Below are 20,060 nucleotides of genomic sequence, written 5' to 3'. Positions count from 1 at the left end.
CTTTAAAACAAGGATATCAAAATACACTTTACAATGTATTCTTGAATGTTTAGCTTGATCTAACTATAAATGATTTAAGTTACGAGTATTTTAGTATTTTTCTTGAAAATCTAGAAAATGAAGTTGATTCTATTTAACTACCCTAACTTCTTTCCTGGGTTCTAAGTATCTACAGGTTTGTACCTTTCATCTTAATCCACAGAGTTTCTGTGTCAAGTGTATAGTCAGCTCCACTAAAGGCTTAATCAAAGCTCTTATTATGACAAAGAAAGGTAATGTACTTCCTCCAGTGTATTACCTTGAATAAACTCCATGAAATCTCAGGGCCTCAGGTTTCTTTTTTCGTATAGTATGCTAATAGCAGGAAATTATTGGCAGTGTGCAGAAGAGCTCGAATACCAGACTGATACTGTAAGTGCGCCCATTTAATACTTGTGTAAATAACTACAGAAACTTTTGCAAAGATCATGCATGTTCCTAGAGCAATAAAAAAGCACTCTTTTATTGATCAGAATTAATGGAAATGTTGCAGTGACATGAAAGCTATTAGAAATGTCCACAATGCAGAAAGATTGAATGAAATTGCTTCTATTGTGGTAACATATAAATTACAAAGAAATTCTAGCATAAAAAAAGCTATTCAGTCATTGGACTGAGCACAGAAAACATTTGAACCCAGATCTAAACCCATTATTTTTCAGAGATACCTACATTTTTTCTTTAAGTGACTTAAGCCTAATGGTTAAGTGCTTTCCTCAGGTGGGATCAGTGTGAATTGTACATATTTGTTATTTTGGGATATTAAAGTTACTTTGGGATTCAAATAATAGCATAAGACAGGAGTAACAAAGCTCCGTGCCTCTATTTAAGTTAGTTTCTGTGTAAAGAGGCAGCCCCCAAGCCCTGAGAGTCAGGACGACTGAAGTTTCAAAGGGAGTTGCCTTTGGCTCTGAGAGTGCCAAGCAGCCATTTCCAGTAGTCTGAATAGTGAATGGAGAAACGCATAGACCATTAAAGCAATGTAATTCTCTTCCATTCATTCTGATGCTTTGCGTAGAATAGATGCAATAAATTTGAGACTTGACTAAATTGTTTGATTTCTAGCCAACACCTTAGCAACATTTCCATTCAGCTTAGAGGAAAGCAACATATATTCAGTGCAGAACTGGAAAATTATTTATGACTAAGTGAACTGAATCTCAAAAGTTTTTGGAGAAGAAACACCATCAGTAGTGGATAGTACTGCATAATTTTAGGCTACTGTCACCTAAGCTTTATTTGACAGGAATGAAAATATACTCTGCATTTGCCTACAATGAGTTCTTATTGCTATGCAATAACGTCTAATGCCTTCCAGATGCATTCAGGACAATTTGTTCATTTCACTCAGTAATCAAAATGTGTTTTGACTAGTAAGTCTATTTATTTTTTTCTGTAATCATTTTTCTTAATGGGAGTATTTTCCAGATGTTGTGTTAGTCTAGTCATCTGGGACCTCTTCCAATTCATGTGGAAAGTTTGCTGTCATAGGCTGTCATTGGCAGTTTTGTTTAACAAGAAGTCTAATTAGTTAACCCCAGCATAGTTACAAAGAGATATATAAGGCATTTGAACCATCCTTAAGGGCAGACATATCCTCTGTTAGGTAAGTGTAACGCCTCTCTCTACTCAGAGTGTTCTGATCAAAGTGCTCTTCCTCAAAAGGAAAATGATGGGCTGGAAAAAAAATACTTTTCCTTTTGAAAGGAGATTTACTTTTATCCTACATTTCCATTGACTTGCTTAAACACTAATATTTTGATGATAGATTATGGTTTATAAAAGTATGATGCTTAATAATTGTTTTGTCAGTTTAATAATTAATTTGACAGTTTAATAATTGTTTTTGACAATTTAAAAATATAATAGATCTATATTTATCAGTATTGTAGCCTTAGGGACCAGTGTACTAAACTCCATCAAGGTTAAAATAAAAGGAGTAGACTGTGACTGTAGATTTTACCTAATACAGTTCTGCAAAAAATACTTCCATTATTTGTTAATAGTGAATTTTCCAAGTCCTACTACAAAACTTAACAGCTAATCAACTAATAAACATGAGAGAATTTATGGAATAATTCTAAATTACTAACTCTACTTGAATAATTTTAATATGAATTTTATGTTGCTATGAAACTCATGTATAAAGATATGCATTTCAAGTTTAATTGGTTCATTATTTAAAAAAAAAATGAATTGCATGTAGTGATGTGAAATTATTCTTTTTAGGGATGATGTTGTACCTGAAAGTAAATATCAGATGGAACGCACTTTGTGTATCCTTGGTGATCCTTTCATTGTCCCTGATTCAAGAAGTGTCTTCTCAAGGTACTGTAACATACAAAGTTGAGGGGAGGGTGTCTAGGATATCAGACAAATAGTAAGAAAGCTCCAAATGTGTCCTCATAAAAATCCTAAATTCTAGAACTTAGTATTTATTTGTCTGTCTATATATTCAGACAGGCATTCTGATTCAGTTTTATCATCACTGATTACTTTCATACCTAAATTTTGGCACAGCGTGGTCCTCTTTTTTTTTTTTTTCTTTTTAGGAATAACATAAATATGAATATTATGCAAGATACATATAAGCCTATTTCTTTTTCTGTAGACATAGTCTGCAGATCCTGTTGTTCTTAGGTTGACATATTTAACCAAAGTGATTGGCAATATGCTTCAAGGAGAATCTTGAATTATAACACCCATATACTTTAGTTAGAAATGTTTGAATAGAAGAATGGGCTGAAGGAAAGGAACATGCACACCATGGTAAATTCTTTGCCATTAAATACACTGTTCTTATCACTGCCAAGGCAATTTTCAGCATTTAGGTGTCTAATACTACAGAATTTATTTTACTCCCGAGCTCTGTAGTTGACCTTTGATGAAAGTAGCACCATTATGAAGAAATGAAAGAACCTACAACCTGGCAAATCATGTGCTGTCATGGTTCTCAAGTGGCTCTCATGTTATTACAGTGATAACATGGTGTACCACTTGCTAGTAAAATAAAATTTATTACTGCTTGAGTGTAGAAGCATAACATTTGTCCGTCTGAGCAGCTCATCACAGCGCACAGGTGTCAGGCTTTACCTGCAGGTCAGAGGCATCTGGTGCTGCGCCTTCCACAGACAGAAGAACCTTCCTGCTAGCTTAACAGAAACCAGACTCATACCAACAGCAGCTAGAACCATTTGGGCATTTCCTTACAAGTACCTTCACAACTTCCAAGTCATAAACTTAAAAAAATAAACAGATGAAAAGGCATTCTTTTCTGGATTTATCTATATTTTCTTCCCCCAAGGCAAGAAAGGTGCAGCATACTGAACACATACCCAGGAATGAAGATGTCTAGCTTCCCTCTACAGCTCCCCTATTACGAGCCCATTAACTCACACCCACTGACTTCTCCATTTACTCCCCAGCTCCCCTGTGCTGATGACTTGTTATCAGGGCCCCAGCAGTCCTCTTAAGAATGGTAGTACTTATTATTTGTAAAGAAATGGTAAAAAATGTTATACCTAACTGCTGAAAAAAAAACAATATAGATTAACATGCTTAATTTTTTGTTATCTTAGGGTCTTCCTTAATACACACATGCAGAATGTGTGCTGTTAGAAATTATTGTGTTTGGTGTTGTGTTGTGTTACATGTTATTCCTTGTTATTTTCTTGTTGTTCCTCAGTGTTTCAGCTAATTATCCAAAGTCTGTTTTAGCTTGCTGATTGTTCAGCTTCTTTGTTTGTATTTAGGGGCACTCTACTTGTGGTCCTGCATGTTTCATTTCCAGAAGAAGCTGTTAGTGCGTTACGTTAGCAGAGATTTCACATAGGAGGGGGAGTTGTTCCAGGCAAATATCTGATATGGCAGATATTGAAAACTGACAAAAATGGCCCCAGGGACCTGTATTTATCTTAACAATGCTCACCAGTTTAAAAACTAAGCTGGTTTTGATATGAATAACTTTAGCAAAAGTACAATTTGGACAGACCTAATCTGTCCGTCAGGTAAGCTGGCACAGGTGCACTTCTATCACCATGTGTAGGGTCTTAAGACAGAAAATAAATCAGCAAAACAATATAGTTTTGGCTGATATGTTGCCTAAGTCAAGCCTGAGTCTGTCTCAGATGTAGTGCAGCCCCTCTCTCACCCAGAGGGGCCACTAAGCAGCCTGGGGGTGGGCCCTCTCTGCAGGCCATTGGGCGGCACCGGGCCTGCAGCTCCATGACTCCCAGAAAAGAAACAGCTTTCTTTAGGAGAGGGTGAATCTTCCCACCTTGCCCTTCAGTGTTTCCTTGTGTAGCATTTTGGTTTGGCAACGTTCACACTGGTGTCGTGTGATTTTAGATTTATGGAGCTGTACAGGGAGATGTGGGGAAGGGTATTCTAGAGAGCATGGCTGCCACTGTGATTATAACTGCCAATACTACATGGAGTGCTGCGCTGACTTCAAGAAAGTCTGCACGGTGGGTAAGTTCCCAAACACAGCCAGCTCCTGTCAGCAAAGGCTTCTCCTCCTGCTTGCACCAGTGTCTCTCTGCCGAATGCTTAAATGTTTCTTCCACTTCTCTGCCTCCTTGTTCTCCTCGCATATGTGTGGTTCCCCCCTCTAAAAGCTTCAGTGATAACCTCTCATGGACCATTCAATGAAAATTTTGTATCTGCAGTTTATCACCAAGAAAAGTTTTGCTTTTTGGAAGAGCAGAGCAAGAGGGAGATTTTCCCAGCTGCTTGCTTTCTCCTTCTTTGTGCATTTGTACTGTATCTGTTTGTCTTTAAAGCAACAAAACTGTTCAAAGCAAATCCAGGAAGGAAGGAAAGTTTCAGGGTTTTCCAGAGAGAAATTCTGGGACAATCCCATTCAAATGTAACAGATATGGAGACTGGACAGTCTAACCCAAAGTCAGAGGAAGTCCTTCCACTGACTGAAATTAACTCTGGATCATAGCCATGTCTGGAGTGTGACAGAAAAGATGACTGAACAAGTATTATTTATATGCAATATAAAACTGTATAGTGTAAATAAACACAGGTATTCCAAGCTGTTCTACTGAAGAATTCATCAAATATATGATATTCTTATAAATTATCAATATGTCAAAAATACCAGTGATTTAGATAACTGTAGTTTGTTACACTACACTGTAGTTCTAATAAGATTGATGGTGTAAGATAAGACTTCTTAGATCTAGCAATACAGGCTAAGTATTAAAACTCAAAAGCAGCACAACCTCAAATGCTAATTCTTTAAAAAATAAAAACAATTCTCACAGAGGCATGTGGAACGAATACACTGGCATCAACAGATCACACCATCTCTACACTGGTCAGAAACTCTTCAAAATCTGCCTACACAGTAATGCTAACTTTGATAGATAATTACTTAATTATAAAATAGGATTTTATGCCCTGAGTACCAGCAAGACGCTGACTTCAGAGGGACTCATGCACAGTAAAGATACAGGACAATAGATCACATGATAACGCTGGAAATACCAAGTGATAGTTAATTCTCAGCTCAATTCTATGAGATGCTAAGCATCTTAAAAGATATCCACTGCAGGTCTAACGTACTCCAATTTAGCTATCAACTAAGTACCTATTAAAGATATTACTAAATTTCAAAAAATAGTTTGTAATGCAAACATTTAAGGGCAAACTTAATTCTTGACATATATAGCAAGCATGTTTTGCTCAAGTCTATAATAGCTGCACACACACTTTCCAAAACAATCTGGTCATTATTTAGTACAAAACAGACATACCGTGGTCACTAAGGTTATCAGATGTTAACCCTTAATGTAATATTAAAAACATGGTTATTAGTCATCTGTCAAAACATGGCAGATACTCCTCTAGTATTAATAATTTAAGAACTGTATTAGATGGGGATAAAACCTAAAAAATAGTGACTTTGTGTAACTTTGTAGTAATTCATATAACTAAGTTACAGTATTTGCCTGTGGACACCTGGTACACTTAGTCATAATAAATACAGGCCAATTCTTTTTCAGAAATACTTTGGTAGACACATCTGTGTTGCTGCAGAGTGGTGCTCTGAAGCACCATCTTTTTGAAAATGTGGCCCAGAATTACTTTCTTACTGAATTTAAAAATTATTGAGATAGCTGCTGTTTGATTAGGGAAATGGCACAGGCTACCCACAGAGGCTGTGGGGGCTCCTGCTTGGGGAGTTTCCAGTGCTGCCTGGACATGGGGCTGGGCACCAGTTGGGGGGGCCCTGGTAGGGCAGGCCTGGGGCAAGGTGACCTCCAGAAGTCCTTACTGGCCTCAGCCAGTCTGGGAACCCTTCTGTGATGGGGCCTATCTAAAGTGAACTCCAAGGCTGTTTCATTCTACTATGAATTCTAAACGGTCTCACTACACCACCATGGCAAAGTGCTGTTCTGGTTACATGATTTGATGCAAAACTTGATGACTCCACTAGTTAAGCAAGTTTTGGATCAGACCAGAATAACCACCTTGGCAGCTGTTGTTTAAATCAGCTAAAGCAAGTAACTTCACTATAGAAAGGTCCCAATGTTAAATGTGAGCCAGACAAAAATACTAACTCCCTTGTTCTGCCTTAATGTAGCAGTCTCCTGCAAAGGACGTTGCTTTGAAGCCTTTGAAAGAGGAAGAGAGTGTGACTGTGATGCAGACTGTGAAAGATATGGCAAATGCTGCCCCGACTATGCAAAACACTGTAAAGAAGGTAAGAAATTTCTGTATCACAAAAGTTTTCCTACATATATTATAACTTACGTTGCCATAAAATATAAACCACATAGACTTTGTTCTTGGTATGATCCACATTAGTTCTCAGGTGAACCTTTCCATAAAATTCAGCCATGCTAGTACACCCACAGCATGACAGCCCAATAAACAGGAACCAGGAGGCAGAGACTACGTAAATGTTTGCTAACAATTCCATACCACAGAGATCCTGCACAACTTGCTGGTCTTGTCTAAAATCACCAGCACTCAGCATCAGCTATACATAGCATTAGCTGTACAAAAACAAAGAAAACAAAACAAAACAAAAATCATTTTAGAAATAAATTGGCCATTTTCTGAAGTGTGAACACTGAAGCATATAGGTAGATATACTGACATCCATCACATGATATGAATTCCACAGGGAAAGTTTTATTTTGTCTTAGCCTCTCTGGCACTCCATACCTTAGTTCACTATCAGAACCATTACTCAGAACAATACACATAAGGCCAGGTTTGACACGTGTATTTCCACTCGTGCTACTAAAATTATATCAATAACATAATTCAAAGACAGAGGCTGGGCAAAAATGAATGATGCTTTACAGTAAAAAGTCTAGGTCATATATGGAGAAGTGGTAAGGTAGGTCCAAACTCCCTTAAATTGCCCTGCAACCCACCCAGACGTGTGTAATAGCCAGTCCCTGCACTGGGGATAGCACTACTTGAACCTTCAGACCATTTGCTTGTGGTTGCTGCAATCACTGGAAGCACATGGGCAGATCGCCCAGATCTTTCCCATCCTGAATCCAAAACAGGAAGAGCAGCCCAACATAGAACCCCCTCCTGGAGGGTAAGGAGGGCCTCCCTGATGAGATGTGGTTGCACGTTCACACTGCAAGTGAGTCATTTTAAGAAAGTCCCCATTTAGCCTTCAGGCTGTGAATTCAGTTCACCGAATACTTATACTGCCCCACAGTCAAGTCACTTTTGTTTATCCAGCCCTTCACAGACCAGACAACCTAGAAGGCAGCCAATTTTCAAAGCCTGTCCTTTAGCAGACAGGAGAAGTGTTAGGGATTATCATTTGGTTCAAATTACCAACCACTCCCAGTCCCCAAGCCCTGGTATAGCTGCTTGGTTTTGCTATTCAGTTGCATAGTAATTTATACTGAAATAGACTCTGTATTGAGCACTTTTGACTGGATGTCTACGAGATAAATGTCTTAAAAGGGTCATGAGCTGAATTTGCTACCTTTGAGGTTGCTTCTTTCAGCTGGACCTACCAGGATGCCACTTGATTTAAATGACGTTATCTACTATTTTATCAGTGATTACATTCCTTCTTCTTTTTCTTCTTGCTTTTTAATCCCTGCTGTGAAACTCCTTCAGTTAGAGCAAGATTCCCAAAAAGGTGTACAAGTGTAACACTGGGACTGAAGTGGGCAAAGATGACACTAGAGCACCCTGCTTAGAGCTGCCTGATTGACCAAGTATCTCCTTTTGGCTCAGAAATCCCCCAAGAACTTGTAGCTCTGCCTTCAGGGAATGCATAGACCCATCCTGGCTTGGTACCTGGCTCTGTCTCAGCTTCAGGGATGCCCAGAGATCATTGCCATTACATTACATAGCATGACATTAGAAAAGAAGAAAAATTCTGCTGGAAATCTTAGACACATGTGTGATTTATCTGATGTTTTTCCAAAAAAACCTCAGAGAACAGTAGCAGTGGCATTCCAGGCTCGCGAAAGTTCCATTGCACTAGTGCAACCAATTTGGAAGTTCAGCAGTTTAAGATGCATGAACACCCACAGGACATACTTAGCTGTGTCACTTGTTCTTCAGTTCAAGCATAATGAAAAATTATCCAACTGTGCATGGTCTTAGAAAGTTTCTTCTAGGATTTTAGTTTCTTAGTTTTGCTATTAATGTTTGTCAAAACGAACACAAAACCAGACACCCCAAATACACCCTACTCAGTACCCAGTACTTCAGTATTTTTGCTATCTCTGAGTAATTAAGAAACATTTTAAACTTTTTGGAATAATGTAATAACTTAAGGCATGCAGTTACCTTTCACTTTGCTCTGTCTATATATCGTGACCACTTTTTTCTGGACAATAGAGCTAAGTTCATCTAGAGATCATTTTTATCTTTCCATTACTCCAAAAGCCCTCTACCCCAGAACATATACACAGAGTTAAGGACTGATCAAATATCCCTACATTGACTCATCTGAAAGCTGATTCAGCTCCCAGAGTGATTTTGTTCAACAATTGCATTTTCTCTCTCTTTCCTAATAAAAACTTCAGGATATCTGTGCAGAATTATCCCATGTCTGAAGAACTACATCATAACTAAATCTTCAAGGGAATATCAAAGTAATACACCATCTCTCAGATACCCACTATAAAAAACACTCACAAGATAGCCCCAAGATATCTGTATTAAAAAAAAAAATAAAACAAAAAAAGAGAGAAATTCTCAGAGTATAAAACTCCACTCAGAATTCTTCTTTTTCCTGAATTTTCCTGAAAATTCCTGTTAGCTAGGAATGCCTCACCTCACACTTTTGGGAAAAATATTTCTCTGATCTATGACAAACACTTAGGGATCCAAAAGATATTTTTGTCTTTTTTCACAAATAATATTTTAAAGAATATTATAGATGGGGAAAAAAATAAAAGACTTATGTGGAAAAGGGACACTGAAATTCTGTATCACTTTCTTCTTACACCAAACACCTAAAAACACTCCCATTAACAGATTATTTCATTTCTTTCAGCGCACACAGAAAAGACAACACCCAAGACTCCTCCACCAAATAAATCAACATCTAAGAGGTCATCTGCAAATGAAGAAAAGAAGCCAGAGGAAGTAACACAGCCCCATGAAGTTATAGAAGGTAGGAAAGAACACAAATAAAACAGGATGGGTGTTACTTGAAGGAATATTAGAGACCATTTTCCTGCTCTGGAAATAGAAGGGCAATGTGAGACATTACCAGACAGTTACCAAGCTTGGAACCACTCAGTTTATAAACTCATTACCTCACCTAGTTCTCAAGAAAGACTGTACTAATTTTGCAGCGCTCACTTCAGACAGATGTTAGATTGTGGTGATGTTTCCCACATTTCTATTTGATTTCCACATGTATCTTCAAAAACTACATTACATGCCATTGTCAGTTTTGGATAAAATCCATGGCTGGAACAGGAAGGGTGTTGTATTTTGGGACAGTGAAAACTGGCAAAATCAGGCCAGGAAAATCTCCTAACAGGTTTCTCTACCTTTAATCAAGCCCAGCCTCATGTGGCTTCAGAAAACATGAAGAATTTATTTTTATTTTTCAGAATGGAAAACATGTTACATTCCTGTGTTCTTTGATATTCTATTCCAGCATTTAAAATGATAATTTGGGAGATAATGTGAACTTGAAACCTGAAGTAACAACAATGAAACAAGGCTAGAAGTCAATACTGGCCAATACTTAAACTCTTTTAGTATTATTATTGCTATTATTATCATCATCACCATCAATAATAATAATAATAAATTATATATTATTATATATATAATATATTATTACATATTATATAAAATATATATTATATATTATTATATAATGATATAATATAACAAATAATAATAATAATATAATAAAATAATATATTATATATATTATTATATATTATATATTATAAATATACATAATTATATATATATTATTATTATTATTTGGAATACTTACCTTTCTGCTTTGGCAGTTTCCTTTTACGAAATCAATACAGCAGATCAAATGAAACAAAATTAAGGAAATTCAATCAACAAAATCCCACTTGATATACAGAATTACATACACTTTGGGAAGGAGGAATACTATTCTGTAATGCTCTGCTTATACTACACTGTTTCTACAATACATTTACACAGGAATTATTCCTCATACTGCAAGATCCTAAGTGTTTCCAGTCTGATGAGAGAGGCATTGCATCAGTACATTCATCAGGCCATGACTGTCAGCAATCGCTCAGATCTTGAAAGATTTTTTCCGAATACTTGTTCAAAAGATGAACAACATGACCCCAAATCACATGATGCTGCACTTGATTTTCTCAGGTTTTCAAGAACCAAGTGTTATCTCAGTGATAATGGTAGATAGTAAGGAATCATAGAAGTAAGAAGCAAACAAACTAACAAAAAACCTTGAAAACAGAACTAAATGGAAAAATATCACAAAGGTAACACTGAGAGATCAAAAAACATTTTATGTTAGTTTCTGCTGAATATATCTGTAATTTCTTTCAAGTTTGTGTAACTACATATAAAAGTAGACTCTTAACGCTGTAAATCACAAAGAGGAAAAATACCAAGGATATAGAGTATGAGATGTATGCATGTGTCTGTACTCAAAAAGTTTGTTTTCCTCCTGTTTCATTAATCCCCTCCTTCAAGTCCAGGTCACAGGTGCAGGCTTTGTTGTAATTACAGCCAAAGGAACAAATCAAAAGTACAAACTGGGAAGGGAAGTGTCCTATTAGAAGAATTATATAAGGTGGTTCCCCTTCCATGAAAAAGATAGAAACACTATGTGGTCTCACATACAAACACTGAATTAAAATCTGCTGTGCTGCGTTCATAGGTGCTACAGGTTAATCAAAGGTATTAGTTAAAACTTAGTGGACTGCTGTGAAGTCCCAGAAAGGCAAAGGAAATATACAGTCCAAGTTAGTCTGGATCTCTAATATATATGTCTTTTGGCAGTTACATAAGTCCATAACTGGTATTTATCAAATTGAACTTGAGTTTCCATGTATTTATATAAACACACACACAAAAATTGCAATTTTACACATAAGGCTTTTTCTATTTTTAAGCAAAGACACAAAAACAAGATAACACTGCTATTCAAAAAATAAGTAGCTACTTCTAATCAGCATACTAGAAAACAAACAAACAAACACCAAAAAACAGGTGTGTGCATTGAAATTAGAATGTCTTAACATGTATTTTTTCTCATAGACATGGGCAGTGAAAAAATGGTGACCAGTCCTCCTCCAACTACAAAACAGCCTGATAAAACACCACCAATCAAAGCAACCACAATTAAACCATCTACTCCAAAACCTAGTTTAACACCTATCACAAGTATTACCACAAAACCAACAACTTCCAAAGCTGAAGAGACAACCCCTGAAGACACAGAGGCTCCAACAACTGAGGCAGACCCTACCATCACACCCAAAGAGGAAGAGATAACACCTGAAGCCACAGAGGAACCCCTGACTGATACAGACTCTCCTGTTAGCCCTGAAGCTGAGGAGACAACCCCTGAAGCAACAGAAGCACCAATGACAACAGCAGACCCTCCAGCCACACCCAAAGTTGAAGAGACAACCCCTGAAGCCACAGAGGCTCCAACAACTCCAAAAGCCGAGGAGACAACCCCTGAAGACACAGAGGCTCCAACAACTCCAAAAGCCGAGGAGACAACCCCTGAAGACACAGAGGCTCCAACGACTCCCAAAGCCGAGGAGACAACCCCTGAAGACACAGAGGCTCCAACGACTCCAAAAGCCGAGGAGACAACCCCTGAAGACACAGAGGCTCCAACGACTCCCAAAGCCGAGGAGACAACCCCCGAAGCCACAGAGGCTCCAACGACTCCCAAAGCCGAGGAGACAACTCCTGAAGCCACAGAGGCTCCAACGACTCCCAAAGTTGAAGAGACAACCCCTGGGGCCACAGAGGCTCCAATGACACCCATGGCTGAGGAAACATCCCCTGGAGCCACAGAGGCTCCAACGACACCCATAGCTGAGGAGACAACCCCTGAAGCCACAGAGGCTCCAACAGCTCCCAAAGCCGAGGAGACAACTCCTGAAGCCACAGAGGCTCCAACGACTCCCAAAGCCGAGGAGACAACTCCAGAAGCCACAGAGGCTCCAAATACTCTGAAAGCCGAGGAGACAACTCCTGAAGCCACAGAGGCTCCAACGACTCCCAAAGCTGAGGAGACAACCCCTGAAGCCACAGAGGCTCCAACGACTCCCAAAGCCGAGGAGACAACCCCTGGAGCCACAGAGGCTCCAACGACTCCCAAAGTTGAGGAGACAACCCCCGAAGACACAGAGGCTCCAACGACTCCCAAAACCGAGGAGACAACTCCTGAAGCCACAGAGGCTCCAACGACTCCCAAAGCTGAGGAGAGAACCCCAGGGGCTACAGAGGCTCCAACGACTCCCAAAGCTGAGGAGACAACCCCAGGGGCTACAGAGGCTCCAATGACTCCCAAAGCCGAGGAGACAACTCCTGAAGCCACAGAGGCTCCAACGACTCCCAAAGTTGAGGAGACAACCCCCGAAGCCACAGAGGCTCCAACGACTCCCAAAACCGAGGAGACAACCCCTGAAGCCACAGAGGCTCCAACGACTCCCAAAGCTGAGGAGACAACCCCCGAAGCCACAGAGGCTCCAACGACTCCCAAAACCGAGGAGACAACTCCTGAAGCCACAGAGGCTCCAACGACTCCCAAAGCTGAGGAGACAACCCTAGGGGCCACAGAGGCTCCAACGACTCCCAAAGCCGAGGAGACAACCCCTGAAGCCACAAAGGCTCCAACGACTCCCAAAGCCGAGGAAACAACCCCCGAAGCCACAGAGGCTCCAACGACTCCCAAAGCCGAGGAGACAACCCCCGAAGCCACAGAGGCTCCAACGACTCCCAAAGCCGAGGAGACAACCCCCGAAGCCACAGAGGCTCCAACGACTCCCAAAGCCAAGGAGACAACCCCCGAAGCCACAGAGGCTCCAACGACTCCCAAAGCCGAGGAGACAACTCCTGAAGCCACAGAGGCTCCAACGACTCCCAAAGCCGAGGAGACAACCCCAGGAGCCACAAAGGCTCCAACGACTCCCAAAGCCGAGGAGACAACCCCTGAAGCCACAAAGGCTCCAACGACTCCCAAAGCCGAGGAGACAACCCCTGAAGCCACAAAGGCTCCAACGACTCCCAAAGCCAAGGAGACAACCCCCGAAGCCACAGAGGCTCCAACGACTCGTGAAGCCACGGACGCTCTAATGTCTCCCAAAGCTAAGGAGACACCCCCTAAAGCTGTGGAGACAATCCCTGAAGCCCCTGAGGCTCCAATGACCCCCAAAGCTGAAGAGACAACACTGAAAGCCACCGATGCTCCAACGACCCCCAAAGCTGAGGAAACGATCCCAAAAGTTACCAAGGCTCCAATGACCCCCAAAGCCACGGAGGCTGCAACAACCAAGGCTGACTCTTCCACCACCCCTCAAGCCACTGAGGCTCCAACGACCCTCAAAGCTGCGAAGAAAACCTCAAAAGCTACCGAGGCACCAACAACTGAGGCTGAGTCTCCCACCACCCCTAAAGCAAAAGAGACAACTCTTATGGCCACAGAGGCACCAACAACCAAGGCAGGCTCTCCCACCATCCCTGAAGTTGAATTCACTACCCCTGCACTCCTCAACATTAAATCAGACACAACTACTTCAGGTGAGAAGTCTGCAACTACACCTGTTAAAAATGACAAAACGACAACTAAACCTGTAACAACTCCTGTAACCAAAGAGACGACAACTAAAAAGGAAACAACCACAGTGAACAAAGAGATAACAACACCCAAGAAAGACAAAACTACTCTACTTAAAGACATTTTAACAGCAGGTAGGAAAGACACAACCACTGTAACCAAGAAGCCTACCATGGCTGATGACTCTCCTGAAGGTACAGACAATATTCCAAGTATAACTCCTGCAGCCAAACAAGTTGTAACTACAGCAGCTGAATTAGAAGCAACTACTGTAGACAAAAAGACTGCAGTGGCTACAGAAAAAGAAGCAATCCCGGCTACAGAAGACAAAACTCCCAAACCGAGAGAGATTTTAGCACCAACAGTTAAGGAAGAAGAACGTCCACTGGGTACCATGATTGTAACAACACCAGCAGCTACAACTCCCATGCGCAAGCCCACCATGCTGCCAACAAATGCCAAAACAGATTCAGCTCCTAAAACCAGGGAGATTGTGCCAACAACTAAAAGTGATACAACCACAGAGAATAAACAGACTGTAGCAGCAGCACCTAATGAGTGTGTAATTACCAGTAAAGAAACAACAACAGCTGGTAAAAAAGAGATAACTACCCTCACTGATGAAATTAGCTACACAACTGAAAAAGAAATAGAAGATGCCACTGAAAAGGCCCCTAGTCTTGACAAGAAAGAGGAAACTACAGTTACCAGAGGGAGAACTACAACAGATAAAAAAGATACAATAGAAGAAATGTTTATTGTTTCTAGAGGGACATCCAAGCCAGATATACATTTCCAGGAGGTTACTGACACACGTGATGAGCCTCATCCAGCCAACCCTGAAACCATGCCAGTAAAAGAAGAGCCTGATATAAACAAGCCTTTAATACAAACTGTGGACTTGCCAGTTCTACCTGGAGAAACACAAGGTAAGTGTGTTCCAGTAGGTACAAAAACTGGGAGCACAACAAAACCTCAAGAGAAGGATGTGCAAGACCTTTCTATCTGGTGTCAGAAGGAGGCACACCTATCTCAGTGGTTAACTGTGACTGTGGTGATGCAGTTGTCAGCATCTTGAACACTGGTACCTTAATTTTCAGTTGTATTGTTACTGAAATTCTCCACCTCATTTATAGCATGATCTCATTTCAGCAATTGGTCCTGCTGAAAAATATTTGCTGTAAATACCGTGGTAGATGCAGACAAAAACAACAGAAAAAGGAAAAACAAGTTAAATTTCTAAGTCTCATGGAAACACTGTTAGAGCATCAGGTTGAATACCCACTATTAGTTATAGTACCTAACCGGAGATTTTGTAGGCTCATAAGAAAAACAAGAAAGATTTTCCTTATATTCTTTCTCTGTGATTTTTGCCACAGCTATTTTTCATGTCCTCACTGTTGATTATATATTAAGGTACAGCCCATGAGGTTCTTGGGCATTTTTTCATTCATGTTTTGACAGATGATTTGCAAAAACAAAGAAGGGGTCTTCGAGGTTGAAAATATTTGTATTTTTGTCTGAAACATATCCTTCCTTTACATTCAACCTAAAATAAATGTAAATCTATTAAGAATGAAGGAGGGGAAGAGGAACCTACACTGAAAAGGAACCTACATGAAGGAGGGGAAAAGGAATCCATTAAGAATGAAGGAGGGGAAAATGAAGGAACCTACAGAAGTTTGGAGAAAAGAGTAAACATCCATAAGCATGAAGAAATTTAGTATGAGACAGCATATGATGCATTTATAAATATTTTTATGAATTATATAAGGTAAGCAATAAATGACTAGCTGTACCTAGTTATATAAACAGCTAGTCTTATGCTTCTCAGAACAAATCATGAGAGTTAAACTTTTTAACAATATATCTTGAATGAATAATTAAACCGTTTGTATGAAAAAACCTCAGACAGATCTGAGGAGAGCCCTGAACACCATCCTACACATGAAAATCCCATTTAAATGTGGCCAACGCTGCTTCAGGTGGGCAGGGGGAGGCAATGCCCTTTTTTGTTTAAAAACAAACAAAAACTAATCTGAACTATGCTATTTTGCAGTGGGCAAGACCGACGAGAAGGACCTGTGCAGCGGGAAGCCGGCGGACGGCATGGTAGCCCTGCCCAATGGCACCCTGGCTGTCTTCCGAGGTATGTTGGTCCTGCAGCCCTCTGCCCCGGCCTTCACTGGTCCCGGCCTGCCTCCGTGGCTGCCACATTGCCACCTCAGGGTGGAGGCGTGAGGAACAGGGTCCTCAGGGAGGACCGTGAGGAGAGGCAACACAGGGGCGTCCTGCTTTCTAACGCTTTTCTCCCCGTGTCTGTCTGTCCGCCCACGTGTCTCACCATGTGGCCTGCTGTCCCCTCCCACCTGCAGGTCACTACTACTGGCTGCTGAATGGCAGGAGCCCACCGACCACCAACCCCCGCCGGATCAGCGAGGGCTGGGGCATCCCATCCCCCATTGACACCGTCTTCTCCCGGTGCAACTGCGATGGGAAGACCTTCTTTATCAAGGTGGGGAAGTGCAGAGAGGCTTTGAAATGTCGTCCTGCTGCACAGCAGTTCAGTTCAGCCCTGTGCTCCAAGGCCACATTGCTCGTTTTATAGAATAAGCAGCATTTTCACACTTAGAATTGAGTGGGTGAACTGAACATATTCCTTCTCCTGCCCCACCTCCACTGACTTGGCATTGTGCTTCTCAAATAGACTTAATCCAGTGTTTTTTCCCCATAATTCGTTACTGACCGACTAACAAACAAAACCTTTAAATCTGATTATTACTTTGTTTAGTAACCATTATTACAGTTCATTTCCAAGATTTTTCCCATACTCAAAGGCACAGTTAGAAGACTGCAGAAATTTTGTGATGTTGTAATAGCTTGTTTTTGTGGACATAGGAATAGTTCCAGCCAGTTCTACATGGTGGTTATCAAAATGCTAGCATTACAATTAATTATAATGTCTGTATTGAAGCTCAGTTACCATGAATGAATTTCCTCTGAAGCTCATCTTTTGCTTAAACCACTAGGGTAACCTATACTGGCGTTTCACTAATGGCGTGATGGACAAAGGCTATCCCAAACCTCTTGCAAATGGATTTGCAGGGTTAAATGGGAAAATGGTAGCAGCACTCCCTGTGGCAAGATACAACAGCAGACCAGAATCAGTTTATTTTATCAAAAGAGGTATGTCCTGTAGTTCACAGATGATCAAAAGGTGCTTGAATTGCATTAGTGAGGAATAAAACACTGTTTCTCTTGACTGTTTTTTGTTGTCTGTTTTGAACAAAATATGTCTAAGTGATGTAAGAGGACACTAGGTAGTCAAACCATAGCCTGAGGCTTTAAAAAAATGTATTAGAATGTTTAAGTGCTTTTTAAAATAGACCAGACCACAAGGGAACATAATCTTTGCAAACAAATATTGAGGTAAGTTTTATCTGGTGGTAATTTTTTTTTTCAATCTCAAATTAATCTGAGATGGAAAGACTTTAAATAAGCTTATTAGTTCAGAACTATGCATGGAAATCTCCTTCTGTTCTTTCTATTTCTCATTTCATGCTTAAAGTGAATGTAATTTCCTTACCTAATATGAATGATCTAAATCAAAAAAAGCTGAGGTTAATGAAATGTAAATCTTTTTTCTGGACTCTAGCCTTCCTCTTGTGTACCCCAAAGCTATGGTCTTAGCTTCCTCTTTGATAAATAGGTGTGACAGCAGTAAAAGCAGTTCCACTGGAATTGTACTTACTGTAGGAAATTTGATGAGGCTGGAGGAGTTATTGCTACATTTAGAAGCATATATTGGATTTAGAGAGCAACGCTTTTCCATTGCAAGATGTAGGAATACATAGAAAAAGCTGCAGGTTGCAACAGCATTTGACAGTTGTAGATGTATTAAAATGATGCTATTGGCTTTCTGCCTGTGATATTGATGATACTGTGATCTCTGATTTAGCTTTTATTTTTTAATTACACTAATTCTCTTTTAGATGGTAACATGCAACAGTACGTATACAGACAAGAGCCAGCCAAGAAGTGCCAAAGGAAAGCCCGCATTACCATAAGATACCCAGCTTTTGTCCCAAGACTTGTAATAAGGAGACGCTTTCAACGTGCAGTAGGATTGCCAACCGTTATTCAGACTGTCAGAATCAATCCATATCCATCCGGTAGCTTATGTTTATTAAGTTTCTTTTATACAATTATTTTAATCTGAGTAGTCTCTGAAGAACAACTTTGAAAAACAGTGAAGTACTGTGTTAGGAAATAAAACTGTAACAATCTGATGATTCTTGCTTGCTGTAGATTATATAAACAGATGACAGATCTTGTCAGTCATGCTGTAACACTTTCTAAATGTAACACTTTGTTTTGTTTGCAGGAGTTCTGCGTAAAGAAGTAAAAATGACTACCTACTGGAGAGGACTCCCCAAAGTAATTCATTCAACTATATCAGTACCCAACTACAATAAGCCAGACGGCTATGATTATTACGCCTTCTCTTACAGTAAGTTAGAGCTAATGCAAGTTACTCTGTATTCCAAAATGCTCAGTGATAGGAAAGAAAGAAGCCGGTGTACCTATGAGCGTTCTACAGCACAAAGTTACCACTTACTTATGAGTCTGCAAGGCTAATTTTAAGCAAGCACTATTAAGCAGTTCTGAGAAATAAACTGTTGCCTGTAACAAAGATGTTTCTGTTCAAAATCGAGTTACAGGACAGCTAGTAGCAGAGAGGTACAATCATTCAGAATAGCCCTTCATGGAATGCATTGCCATAAGAGTACAGGTTTATAAAATGACAAAAAAAAGCTGACAACTAAATACACAATCATATTAATGATAGAATGAGATCCTTGGACCATTATACATAAAAAGATTTTTCACTGGCTTCTACAGAACTACGTTTCTGACAAAACAACAACAAAAATACAGGGAGGAACACAAAACATTTAGTTTCCCAGGAAATAACTATTTCTAATTCCACGTTAGGTAGATCCTTTCCCTCTCACCAGGCTCATCTAAAAGCATTTGTCAGAATTTTCTTGATTATTCAGGGGAAAAAAAAAAGCTCAAATACTAGACTATCCAAATACAGGATACTAAAGTAAGTCTCTGCCAGTATGATAACTGTATAACCTTCACATCAGCTACTTCACACTCATGGACCACAGAGTTCTCATGTTTACAGTAGCGCAGGATTGTTTTTAGTTTGATTTCCAAATACTTAAACATATTTCTGTGTTGTAGCAGTACAAGTGTAACTCTTCTGTACTCCCTGTTCTTGTAGCAGATTTATTAGCAGTATTGTAAAACTAAGCTGAACATAAAGAAGAACAGATCAAACAGTTGAGGCCAAAAATGGATTTTTATAGCCTCTCAATTCCATATATACATGTGAAATGAAAATCTGCTATTAATCCCTAAATGAAATTAAAAGGCAGGCTTTAATTTCAAGATTCTTTCTGTATACTAAATGTAGCTTCTGGAATTTAATTTTGACATATCTTCATTTCAGATCGGTACTACAGTTTGGATGTGGGCAAAAGAATAGCAAGACCTGTTACCGCTCTCACAGGAAAGACTGTATCCAAAGACTGGTATAACTGTCCTGAAAAGTGATGCAGAGCAGAGGATTTTTTTTAAAAAAAAGATGCCATTTGAATTTTGACAGTTTGTCTGATTTTATTAATAAAGACATTGAAGTGTGTGCACACAAAACTAAGTATAAAATGCTGCT

The 20,060-nt window shown here is 39.8% G+C and overlaps 1 protein-coding gene across 2 annotated transcripts; it reads left to right on the top strand.

The window, feature by feature from the left end:
- The first annotated feature begins 2,268 nt into the window (after positions 1 to 2,268).
- PRG4 (proteoglycan 4) lies at positions 2,269 to 20,053 on the top strand. 2 transcript variants are annotated; one of them, XM_082765878.1, is made up of 11 exons: positions 2,288 to 2,367; positions 4,387 to 4,509; positions 6,638 to 6,754; positions 9,542 to 9,661; positions 11,779 to 15,246; positions 16,377 to 16,466; positions 16,693 to 16,832; positions 17,347 to 17,503; positions 18,310 to 18,489; positions 18,702 to 18,827; positions 19,839 to 20,053. In XM_082765878.1, the coding sequence occupies exons 2-11, from the start codon at positions 4,470 to 4,472 to the stop codon at positions 19,940 to 19,942; spliced, it is 4,542 nt and encodes a 1,513-aa protein (XP_082622004.1). In that variant the 5' UTR covers positions 2,288 to 2,367; positions 4,387 to 4,469; the 3' UTR covers positions 19,943 to 20,053. The 2 variants fall into 2 exon arrangements, with proteins under 2 accessions (XP_082622003.1, XP_082622004.1); XM_082765877.1 differs by lacking the exon at positions 4,387 to 4,509 and having other exon boundaries at positions 2,269 to 2,367; positions 6,635 to 6,754.
- Positions 20,054 to 20,060: the final 7 nt, after the last annotated feature.

The sequence above is a fragment of the Aythya marila genome, assembly GCF_965140915.1.
Source record: "Aythya marila genome assembly, chromosome: 8".
Classification (NCBI taxonomy): domain Eukaryota; kingdom Metazoa; phylum Chordata; class Aves; order Anseriformes; family Anatidae; genus Aythya; species Aythya marila.
The sequence above is the reverse complement of the archived record's forward strand: the minus strand, read 5'-3'. Positions and strand labels throughout refer to the sequence as shown.